At 38.8% G+C, this 12,608-nt stretch overlaps 2 protein-coding genes across 5 annotated transcripts; both read right to left on the reverse strand.

The window, feature by feature from the left end:
- Nucleotides 1-2,275: 2,275 nt before the first annotated feature.
- LOC118681965 (uncharacterized) lies at nucleotides 2,276-11,861 on the reverse strand. Of its 4 annotated transcripts, none has more exons than XM_070108111.1 (3): nucleotides 11,667-11,861; nucleotides 11,488-11,593; nucleotides 2,276-11,432 (listed from the first exon to the last, which is right to left on the reverse strand). In XM_070108111.1, the coding sequence occupies exon 3, from the start codon at nucleotides 7,552-7,554 to the stop codon at nucleotides 6,406-6,408; it is 1,149 nt and encodes a 382-aa protein (XP_069964212.1). In that variant the 5' UTR covers nucleotides 7,555-11,432; nucleotides 11,488-11,593; nucleotides 11,667-11,861; the 3' UTR covers nucleotides 2,276-6,405. The 4 variants fall into 4 exon arrangements, with proteins under 4 accessions (XP_069964212.1, XP_069964213.1, XP_069964211.1 ...); XM_070108112.1 differs by having other exon boundaries at nucleotides 11,488-11,609; XM_070108110.1 differs by lacking the exon at nucleotides 11,488-11,593 and having other exon boundaries at nucleotides 11,667-11,859.
- LOC118682854 (uncharacterized) lies at nucleotides 9,292-10,857 on the reverse strand. The gene is made up of 3 exons (XM_070108465.1): nucleotides 10,743-10,857; nucleotides 10,013-10,617; nucleotides 9,292-9,894 (listed from the first exon to the last, which is right to left on the reverse strand). The coding sequence occupies exons 1-3, from the start codon at nucleotides 10,855-10,857 to the stop codon at nucleotides 9,292-9,294; spliced, it is 1,323 nt and encodes a 440-aa protein (XP_069964566.1).
- Nucleotides 11,862-12,608: the final 747 nt, after the last annotated feature.

A 12,608-nucleotide genomic window follows, 5' to 3' on the forward strand; every position in this document is an offset into this window, starting at 1 on the left:
GGGTCTGAAGTACAGAATCGCAGAATTGAGTTTATGTTATAAACCGGAGGGTCCCATTTGCGGTGGTGAATCGCGGTTTCAAAATATTTGTTATATGGCTGATCGAGCCTTGATTTATAACATGTTTTTTTATAAATTTGAGTACTTATACTTAAAATATTTTATGTTACTAGGATTATTACAATAATACAATTTTATTGTTATAAATTTAATATATATTAAATTATCAGCTTACTAGTTTTTCGTCCTTCTCTAAGGGGGTTTGTTGATTGGTGTTATAATTCCTTTGCTTCTGTTGATTCCTGTTTAATTGCTTCGCTTGTGTTGATTGTTGTTTAATTGCTTCGCTACTGTTGATTGCTAGCACGGGGTTTGTGTGCCTTTAGCCGCTGAAGTTTCTTTTTGCACTATTCCTTTGTTTTAATTCTTCGATTGTTAACTTTTGGTGTTAGGTTTTATATTTTTTTACACACTTTATTCAATTTGAATTGCTTCGAAATTGGCGTAGTTATAGAGCAACACTTTTGTTATAGTTCGCTTGCTGTTATAGTTATTTCACTACATAGCGTTCCATTTTTATACTCTCGCAACCTGTTGCTACAGAGTATAATAGTTTTGTTCACCTAACGGTTGTTTGTATCACCTAAAATTAATCGAGTTAGATATAGGGTTATATATATATAAATGATCAGGATGAAGATACGAGTTGAAATCCGGGTGACTGTCTGTCCGTCCGTCCGTCTGTCCGTCTGTCCGTCCGTCCGTGCAAACTCTAACTTGAGTAAAAATTGAGATATCTTTATGAAACTTAGTAGACATGTTTCATGGTACCGTGAGACGGTTGGTATTGCAGATGGGCGTAATCGGACCACTGCCACGCCCACAAAACGCCATTAATCAAAAACAAATAACTTGCCATAACTAAGCTCCGCAATAAGATACAAGACTGTTATTTGGTACACAGGATCACATTAGGGAGGGGCATCTGCAGTTAAAATTTTTTTTTAAAAAGTGGGCGTGGTCCCGCCTCTAATAGGTTTAATGTGCATATCTCCTAAACCGCTAATGCTATAATAACAAAATTCACTGGAAGCAAATGTTTTTAGCACTTCTATTGACGGTGTGAAAATAGTTGAAATCGGGTGGCAACTCCGCCCACTCCCCATATAACGGTACTGTTAAAAACTACTAAAAGCGCGATAAATCAAGCACTAAACACGCCAGAGACACTAAATTTTATCTCTGAGATGGTATAAGATGACTTTATAGGAACCGCGTTCAAAATTAGACAGTGGGCGTGGCACAGCCCACTTTTAGGTGAAAACCCATATCTTGAGATCTGCTCAACCGATTTCAACCAAATTCGGTGCATAACGTTCTTTTCATGTTTCTATGTCATAGTGCGAAAATGGGCGAAATCGGACTACAACCACGCTTACTTCCCATGTAACACCATTTTCAATTCCATCTGATTCTTTCACATTCCACTATGCAAATCAGGTAAAAAAGATTATATCGGGGTAAAACTTTGCGTGAATAATGCAATTAAAGTATGCCACCTTGCGGCCAAAAATTGTCTAAATCGAACCAAAACTGTTCAAACCCCTAAGTACTAAATATGTGGACCCCAGTGCCTATAGTTGACCTTCTACCGAAAATATCAGTCAATCCACAAAGAAATCTCAAACGAGTATACCATTTGACCTTGCGAGAGTATAAAATGTTCGGTTACATCCGAACTTAGCCCTTCCTTACTTGTTTGAAGATTCGTTTGTTCATAGCGTTTACACTTGTTTGCTTGCAATCGCTCTACCCGTAAAACAATATTATATTAGTAAGAATAAATTGATTTCTTACTTCACGCGAAAATATTTTCCACAATTTTTACTCTTCAAACTTTAAAAATCTTTAGTATTTGATTTTTTGGTATTTGAATCGGTTTTTGTGTTTTTCTTTATTTTATTTGTGCACTCGCGTAGCCGTACATTTTGATTTTCGGGCCTTTTATTCGCGTCATGCTCGCGTAGCCGTACTTATTTTGTTTTTTTCTTTTCTCCTCCCGAGAGGATACTTGATTGCTATTTTTTTGTGGTTTCGACACACGTCACTATGATTATCTTTTCGGCTAGGGATACTTGTTTTTTTCTCCCTTTTTTTACCGAGGATATCACTAACACATGCCCCACGCGTTGGGCGCCAATTAACTTCCTCCTATGTGGAAGTATTAAAAAAATATATTTTCCGCGCAACGCACGGAAGAAATCAAACGATTGGGTTGAGTGGTCCTGATGGAAGACTGAATCTCTTTATTTCAATTTGCTCTTATATATACATTTTTCTTATATGATTAAGTCTTACAATAAGTGTCAATTTACAATATTCGCTTATTCAGCAATTAGTTTTATTGTTTACATTGTATGGGTGGTCTTAGCTTAATAAAAAGAGTATTGATTACTTAAATAAACAAAGATGCTTATTAAGAAGTTTTATTATTGCTGAGTGCAAAGAAATAGTTTTGTTTATAATGATCGTAAAGCTACTTTGTGGATGTTGCCGTTAACTTGCATATATACTGGCAGATGTGTGTACAAAAAATTCGAATATGTATATATGTATGTACGTACATACGTACATTCTTTGACAAATACAGTCAATCTCGGTTAAGTGCCGAAACCAAAGATGCAGATTTTTTGTGCTTTGTATTACTTAAGCGGGTGGTGCCAAAAAATTTTTTCTATGTATTTAAAGAATGTGCGGATTCAGAAATTGAAATCATAATTTTATCATATATCAACACAATATATGTGCGCGCATTGATTTATATGTACACGCATATATGTATGTAGACATAAAATTGCCGAACAAATAATGCATACAGAAACAAACATACATACATACGTATATGCGTACACATGTAAATATGTCACCCGCAAAAACTACAAACATTGTTTTACAAAAACAACAATCGTCACAAGTCAATATGTCAGCCAAATAGGCGAAGCCCAAATTTATAGTAAATTGCACAACAACAACATTTTCATTCATGAACGCAGGCGTAGTTTTAACAAGCAACCTCGCTTCATTCAAAAAAACAGATACCCTCACATCTCCCCGAGCATGCTTTTGTCTACAAGCGTCTTTTCACGACGATGGCAAAAGCTAAAAATCATAAATCGAACAAATTTCTGATATTCCCTTTAGAAGGGAAAAGTGACAACCCCTCAAATATGAGTATTAAAATATTTTAGAATAAAAGTGACAACATAGTATATTTGTCGATTTACAATTCAAGAAACTTTTTAAAGAAAATATTCAATATTCCTCTGATTTATGTATACAGTAAGCCCCGGTTAAGTATCACTCCTCCAATCCCTCTTATCTGCCTGTGTCTTGTTGCATCTCACGTTTATTTTTTTTAATTTTTTAAGGAAAACGGTAATTTTTTTTAAATACATAGAAATTATTTCTTTGGTACCAGTCTCTTAAGTACCACAATAGCTTATGTACTACAAAGCATAAAAAATCTGCAACTTTGGTTTTGGCACTTAACCGGGTTTGACTGTATTTGTCAAAGAATGTGCGTATGTAAATATGCGAATTTTTTGTACACACATCTGCCCGTATATATGCACATGACTTGTTGACTTTGTTTCCATTTACGCATGCCATGTTGTATATGAATAAGGGTTGATTTTGCACTTGCCATATGAGATGTATGGTTGTAAGAGTGTGTATGGTTCTGGTATCCCATGAAACAATGAGTGTACATATTTACATACATACGTTGCATATAGACAAATTAACAATTATAATGGGTATTTTCATATTTGTTTCGCTTGGTCTTTTCTTATTGGGTTATGTCAAGCAAGAGGAGTACAAATTCAAACCCAGACATCTGACTGAACTGAAGCAGTCCATTGATAGATATTTGAGGCAATCCCGACGAACCCTCCAGCCCGCATTAATTTTCTAATTAGGTGTCGCATATACGTGGCTGAGCATGGAGGAATAATTAATTGTATAAAATAAAATAAGATTTTCTATACAATACAAAAAAACTTAATGTAATGCATTGATTAAAAAGAAACTTATTACGGTTTATTTTTGTAGCACGATTCGTGAGCCGCCCTGTATATGCAGAATATCTTAAAATTATATGTAAATTCGTTTGCGCATTGTAAATATACGAATCTGTAATCGTACACTTCTTAACATTGAATTTAGCTTATTTTTCTCATTTAACATTCAAAATGCTCAATTCTGCTATTTTGCGCTCCGCAGGGGTAAAATTCTGGTGAAATCAGCTAATAATTTGTTTGTGGTGAAATGCACTAATGTTGGCGAGTAACCCTCCGTCAAGAGGAACATTTTGACAATCGGCACACCATGAACCTTCTCTATGATATACGTTCTCTGTTGCTTCTGGCAATTTATCGTCGATTCGATTTCGTTCTATCATCCGTGTTCGTCACAATACCATAAAAGCTAAAATATTGGAACTTATTAAAAACTTTAATAGAATTGCTTCCAAATTTATTCATTTGTAAGATTGTCACATAGTAAACTGTTGATTCAAATATTGGTTTTGCGTATAATCGAAAAGACCAAAATTCAATCAGATTCTGTGACCAGAATGGGTTTGCAATTCTGACATTTACACAAATCTGTCTTGGAGTTAGGTTTTGACATGCTTGTTTACGTTCTCTGTTCATAGGAAATGTATCCTACAAAACTGGTAAAAGTTAGCAAAATGGTTACCGGTAGGTTATCAGTAATTTATTCATTAGTTATCCGATAGGTTACTTTTGTTCTTGCTTCTAGAAGGAAGAATAAAAATGAATAAATAGTTTGTTACAGTATCTATATCATATTTTAAAAATAAATGCATGCAAGTTTGTACACAATTCATACAAAAAGTTGATGGCTACAATATTTAACATTCTACTTAACATAGACATGTTGTCTACAGTGTTTACATTGCTTTTCATGTTAAGAAATGTCAAAAATTGTACTGATATTTTAATATAGAATCTTTTGTCTGGTTCTCGTAACCTTCAGGGTTACCTCATGATTCACATGGGTTACCTATGTTAAGGTAACCAAACCAAAGATTTTAGGCTAAGATGAAGAAATCTTCCACCTTCAATTTTGTGCTAAAATGCACCAAATAAAACAATTTTTAATTACAATAAATATAGTATATATACATATTCAACGTAAAAATATAGAATATTTCCCAGATATGAATCAATTATTCATAATTATATATTCTTGTAATGCTGATATATATGTGGCATTATGGCTTCAATTATATACATATAACATCTAAAGAGTTTTATAATTTAACAACAAGGCTAAATGGCGATAGTTCACGTAAAAGCCGTAGAACTGGATCAGAGCACTCATTTCCTTCTCAAACGATTTACGCACAGCCTCCATGTCCAACACTTGGAATATTTCAAATCGATTCGCAGCAAACATGGCGAAATGCGTGTTGGATTGAAATCGGGCATCTCATAGTAATCATTTTTCGAATTCTTGATCCTCAGTTAGAGAGGGCGTTTTGGTATTTGGGAGATATTAATGATTTCCTTTAGGCGCCGTACAACCAATGTTACGTTATTTGATGACACACCAACAAAATGGAAAATATTAAGGGTCATCTAAAAACACTTTAAAAATACACAAAGTAAATGAATTAGCTTTTAATTTAAGCACTCAGTGTTTAGGATTCCACTAAACATTCAAACTAAACATGTTCCAATGACGGATTTGCCCTACAATAAAACAATATTAATATTTTCACTAGTTATTTGGTACGCTCCAAGTACCATCCAATTCCTTTGACAGACAACTGAACTCTTATGCTTATATAGAAAATTATTATGTAAGCGAATCGACGAAAGTAGCAAAGTTGTTATAGCATACGGTAAAATGGTCTGACTCAATAACAGTAAAAATGCCGAAGGTAAAGTGCGTCACCTGATAATGATGATGCCAGATTGTACCTGGAGAATGGTGCTGCCAAATTGTACAGCATAAATCTCTCAAATTAAATGAACTTATTGTTAATCGTTAACATTCCTCCCCGGCTGAACCTTCTGGGTTCAGAACTTCTTGATTTGGGTCAATAAGACGACAAATCTTTTGCACTGGACGTTGGCAGTAGTGTTTTACAAAAAGTCCTTCAGGTGCACGTTTGTCCCTGTTATATTCCACAGTTACTATTCGTACCAATCCGTCACTCCCCGGGTGAACCTCCGTGATGCGTCCCAAGCGCCAATGCGTAGGGGGTAGATTCTCGTTTAAAATCAGTACTACATCTCCTTCCTGTAGATTCTGACGTCGACTTTCGCACTTGCGGCGCGCCTGAAGGTTGGATAAATATTCATAGTTCCAACGCTTTCAGAAGTGTTCGAACATCTTTTGTAATTGCTGAGAATATAAGAGACGGTTTATTGGAACATCCGCAACAGGTGGTTCTGGTCTCGAATTGAGCGGTCGACCAATGAGAAAGTCGCCAGGTGTGAGAGCATAACACCCACTTGGATCATGATGAAGAGGAACGAGTGGCCTGGAATTCAAACTGGGCTCAATCCTAACTAGTAGAGTAATCAGTTGATTGTAGCGTAAGATTTGGTGACTAATTGTGCGATAGAGATGCCTTTTTGCTGAACGCACAGCTGCCTCCCAAAGACCTCCATGATGGGGTGCGGCTGGAGTGATAAATTTCCATTGCGTTCCGAAAGATGATACATGCTGAGTTGCGTATATATTTCTCCAACTTTGTAGGTCTTTGCTTGTCATAACCCGACTAACACCTACAAATTGCGTTCCATTGTCGCTATAAAGAACCGAACATATGCCGCGTCGGCTTATGATGCGATCAAACACATCAATGAACGCCTGAGTTAACAAATTTTCCGCAAGTTCGATATGTACGGCCTTTGTAGCCATACAAATGAAAATCGCGCCGTAAGTTTTAGTCATTGTAGTGGATCGCTTTCCTCCACGACAAACGTTGAATGGACCGCAATAGTCCAACCCGGTATGGGTAAACGGTGGGGCAACCATAACGCGTGATTTCGAAAGTGACGACATCTGTTGCTGATGCGTTATCCGGGAGTGTCGACGGCATACGACACACTGATGTAGATATGACTTTACGATCCTACGTGCATGCAGAATCCAAAATCGCATGCGCAAGTACTGCAGCATTTCCTGTATCCCACCATGGAGACCGCACTTGTGAGCATCAGCTACAAGAAGTTTTGCCAAAGGACAAGTATAAGCAAGAATGATTTGATGTTTTTGCACATACGGTAATTCCGAGTTTGTCAACCGACCTCCTACGCGGAGTATGCCTTCTTCATCCAAAATCGGGTTTAATGGAAGCAGTTTGCTGGACGAGTCAATGCTGGTACGAGATTTGAGTGATTTAATTTCAGAATGATACATATTACCTTGACTTTGACGAATATGCGTGATCAGTGCCCACTCTTTCTCTTCAGCAGTAATCAACTCATTTGATCTCTGATTCTTGAGTGCCGGCATGAAACGACGAATTCGCGCAGTTGTATTAAAGAAGGCATTTTAACGGCTAAACCTTGCTACCAAAGGTATTCGCGCTGTTTAAAAGGATGTCATCAATAAACCATTCCCAATGCCAACGCCAAGATGTACCCTTAACAGTCGGCTTTCTCCGATCAAAATTTAGGTTTCTTCAGTTGTGAGACATTAACCGCGTGGATGAAAAGAGGTCCCTTCCATCAAAGTTCGTTCCCCTTGATAGCGACCGGTGTAAGTCCGTGGCTCGCGCAGTCGGCGGGGTTGTATTCCGATTGAATGTGTCGCCACGCGTTTATATCCGATTTTGCTTGTATGAGAGCTATCCTATTCGCCACGTACGGTTTCAATGAAGAGGGTTGACGCCGAATCCAATGGAGAACAATTGTCGAGTCACTCCATAATATGTATCCGTTTTCTCAAACTGCAAATCACGACGAATGTTGTTCATAGTCGTAACCAGTAGTTGTGCAACAGAAAGTTCTAGACGAGGGATCGTCATTTCCTTCAGTGGGGCAACTCTTGTTTTTGCGACAATCAAGGATGTTTGGCATGCTGCGCCAGCACTGGTATTCCGTAAGTAAATAACTTCTGCGTAAGCTTTTGTACTTGCATGTAGCGTCGATACTGAATTTTTCTTGATTCCTAGCCATCGTGGTATTTTGATATTTTCAAGACCCTGCAGACTGTTCCGGTATTTCATCCAAGTCTCACGAATATCAGATGGTAGAGGCGTATCCCAACTCAGCTTTGCCAACCATATATTTTGAACAAATATCTTGGCCGACACGACAACTGGTGTCAGCATCCCCAGTGGATCATACAACCTTGCAATATCACTCAATCCATTCAGTAGTCAAAATTGTGTCAAAGTTACGTACCTTAACCTTGAAAAATAAGGTATCAGTAATAGGATTCCAGTGTAGGCCCAATACCGTTGTGCTGGAATCGCTAAAATTTATCTCCGATGCAGACGCCTTAGAACCACTGATTCTTTCCAGGGTCTGAACGCAGTTGGAGTTCCACTTATCTAACTCAAATTTACCTTGCTGAAGAATGGCATCAACGTCGCGTGCACGGTTGATGGCCAGTTCCTGCGTGTGAACACTTTCCAAATAATCATCAACATAAAAGCTATGAAGGATGCTGTCCTGTGCTGCGGCTGCCCGGCGAACGTCAGCAATCACTTCCCAATTATCATAGGCACACTGCCTCAATGTTCTAATAGCATTAAAAGGACTGCTTGCCATACCGTACGTCACTGTCGTAAGTTGATAGGTACGCAAGCATTCATTAGGGCACTCCCTCCAAAGTATCTGTTGCCATTTTCGATGCCTGGAATCAACCATTACTTGTCGGAACATCTTTTTGATATCAGCTGTGAAAGCAACTGAATACCGCCGAAATCGATGAAGTATGTCAACCAGGTTTTCCTGTAGCTGGGGTCTACTTATTTGCGTATCGTTAAGAGATACGCCGTTGGTTGTTTTACACGATGCGTTAAACACTACTCTGAATTTAGCCGTAACAGCATGGTGAGGGATGTAATAATAGCTTCCCATGCCAACTGGAGAACCATCTATCGCCTCCATGTGTCCCAACTTGATGTATTCCCTCATGAATTTGACGTATTTCTCCCTCAGTGCGTAGTCGTTTGCCAATATTCGCTCTAGTTTCAAAAATTGTCGAAGTGCCGCCGGATGGGAGTTTTCGAGTGCAGGTGCATCAGATCGAAACGGGATCTGTACAATATACTGACCATTCGGAAGTCGCGTAAATCTTTTCACATTCGACCACCTCTGCTTTGGTGTTGTCAGGAGGTTCTTCGATTTCCCAAATGTTTCGTAGAAGTTTATCGGTGGTAGAATCCTCTTGAACGTCCACAAGAGATGAAAATAAGACTGATTTCGATTCGTTCGATACTACCGGACCAAGCACTACCCATCCGAGACGAGTGTGTAATGCGCAAGGTTCGTTATGAGGACCGACAACAACATCGTTTAATGCAAGGGCAGGCCAAATATCTGCGCCAAGCAGTAGTTCTACGGGACCTGGTATACCGAACGCCGGATCTGCCAAACGAAGACATTTTAAATGATGACTGGTTCTGATGTCTATGGTGGTAACAGGAGTCATAGACGTGATTGAATCAATGATGTACGCATTAAAACTGATCTTGAACTTCTCATCCGCGTGGGACTGCATACTAACTCTCACAATGCCTTTTGTACGGGTTGAAAGACTTTGATCAATACCTTCGACTTGACACTCGTACAGGCTTCTAGGAAGATTCAAAACAGTTACTAATGATTCGCAAATGAAGCTCACCTGAGAACCAATATCGCAAAGTGCAAAGCACGTTTGCCGTTGCTAAGAGAATAGTCCGGTCACCCTGCAAGAGAAATGACTGGACGTCGCTCTTTTGTCATTGTTGTCGGGGAAGTACCTTGGGCGCCACCAATGACGCTGTAGCCGACGGTCCAGGAGTATATCTGGTGGATGTGCCTTCAACGCTTCTCTCGTGGGGCCTGCTACACAGTAGAGTATTGTGTTTCTGCTGGCAGTTGAGACACAACCCAGATGGACAGTCACGATTACCATGACCGGCCTTGAGGCAATTGAAACATAATGATGCCTGCTTCACCAGATCCCAGCGTTTATCAAGTTGAAGATTACGAAACTTTTGGCATTTCGTAATGCGATGAAATTCATTACAAGATGGGCAATTAGTTGCCCTGTCACGTGCTGCTAACGGAGTAGCAATTTTTTCAGAATTCATAGCCAGATGCGTCTTCACGACACGACTTGGTGTGCGTCCGCTGATAATATATGGAGTAATTGGCGAAGATGTCGGCAAGTTGGCTGCACGCCGTTCCACGAACATTATAACGTTTTCCATCTTCGTGATGTCATTGGATTTTAGGCTCATTCCCCACTCGGTTCGGGTAACAAACGCTAGTTTCGGTAATAGCAATGGTACGGCTATAGCATCCCATTGTTTTACTGGCACATTCATCATTTCAAGCGCTCTAAACGAATTACGTACACTATCTACAAAATTTAGTAGAGTAGCTCGAGATTCTTGTGGATGAGTCGGTAAGTCTAGTAGATGCTGAACATGGGACGGGGGTTGTCATAACGTTGTTTCAATTCAGCCCAGACTTCTTCATACCCACCTGTGTACACGCCACCTACTAATGCAACATTTTCTGCCTTCACATGCTGTCGTAATTTTCCCAGTTTATAGGTGGGCTGTAAGTCACTTCTGTTGTGAACTAGTGTCTCAAACATATCCTTGAACGCTAACCAGTTTGACGGCTGTCCGTCAAAGCTTGGAATTGAAACGGGATCCAACCGTATGTCTGGAGCCTGACTGTACTACTGGTTGGGGAACTCACTAGCGCTAACGAATAATTCATTAGAGTGATTACAAAGTGATTATTAAAATGCATAAATACAAAGAAGCAAGTAACAGGCAATTTTATTTTAAAAAAATGAGTCAACTTTTTTTCTGTCTCTAAGTTTATACTATGGGTATTGTATGCTTTTCGAGTTCATATATTTTATCAAATATAGTCTTATCACCAACCGCCGAGTATTCGAAAAACTTGTGGAGCGTCTCCAAAGCCTCTAAAGCTTCATGCCTGGCATAGTTTCAATTTCTCTATCCGAACTCGGTGATTGATCAGCATCATCGTCACTTTCATTCCCGTCAGTTACGCAATTTTAAATGATTTCATCTTCGGTGAGTTCTCCAGACATTATAACTTGTTGATATTTATGAACTGCAGTGAGCATGACAAATAAGTTAATACAGTTATATATTATTTCTTTGAATTACAAGAAAACAACATAGTTCCTGGTTCCTGAAAGAAAGAATATTTCATACATAGGAAAATTGTCGCTTATAGAGTTAAGTACAAAAGAGGCTCTCAGTTATAGAGGTCAGAGTGCGAAAAAGGACTGTCACTTATGGAGGATTTTGTTTCTCACTCATAGAGGTTTTTGAGAGGTCAAAGCTCGGCACCTGAGAATTGTTATCACTTATAGAGTTTTCTCGCTTACCCAGTTCTCTCTTACTCAGGTTTGACTGTACTTACCTTTTTTATAAACGCCTTTTGATGCTATAAAGTAAAGTTGCAAAACAGCCGATGGGACTATCGATAGTTATATAGATGATAGAACAAAATCGAATCAACGATAAACTGCCAAAAGCAACTAGTTAGCGAATTTGTAATTGCAAGAATGTTCTAGAAGCAATGTTTTGTTACATATAAGGGCTGCCGGATTGTGCAGCAAAGACAGTTCTAGTTAGAGTGTTGTCGTGATAAGAGCAATTAAGCTATAAGCAATAAGTTGTAAACTCGAATATCGAGCAATAAGTGTTAAGTTGTTGGAAATAAAAGTAAAGATAAGAGTATAGCCATTAAATTGGGACTTTAATTTGACAATCAAGAGTGAGTTACAGGTAGACGATTTATCCGTTACAATTGGTGTCAGAAGTGGGATTGTCAAATAAATTCCCAAGGAGATAATTATTTGAAAATGGCTCAGTGTAACGATCTGAAGATTCCATACTGAAAAAGGAGCTGGAGCAACATGGTTTGGCGACAAATGGATTATAAACTGAATTACCATCACGGTTGAGAGAGGCCATAGAGGCGGAAAACATTAATGATGACGAATATGTCTTTCACATGGAATTAGAGGAAGAGACAACAAAGATAGGAGAAAAGTAAGAGGCTCAATGCTCGTCAAAGATGGTGGACATAAACATGATTTTTACTGCAATGTCCCAGATGTCAACGCAGATATCAACAGGGGTGTCAACGCAAATATCGACACAAATGGCAGTTAGAATCGCGGCTGTCAACGCAGTTCGAAGAGTAGTTCGCAACGCAAGATGCACGTATATCAGCACAGGTGTCCTCACAGTTGAAAGAGCCGGATACACGGATATCGCAGGTGACCTCACAAGTAGCAGAAGCGTCCTCACAGATTTCGGAAGAGCGGGATAAAATTAAAACAGAAATAGATGAATT

This window comes from Bactrocera oleae, chromosome 4 (genome assembly GCF_042242935.1).
Source record: "Bactrocera oleae isolate idBacOlea1 chromosome 4, idBacOlea1, whole genome shotgun sequence".
Classification (NCBI taxonomy): Eukaryota; Metazoa; Arthropoda; class Insecta; order Diptera; family Tephritidae; genus Bactrocera; species Bactrocera oleae.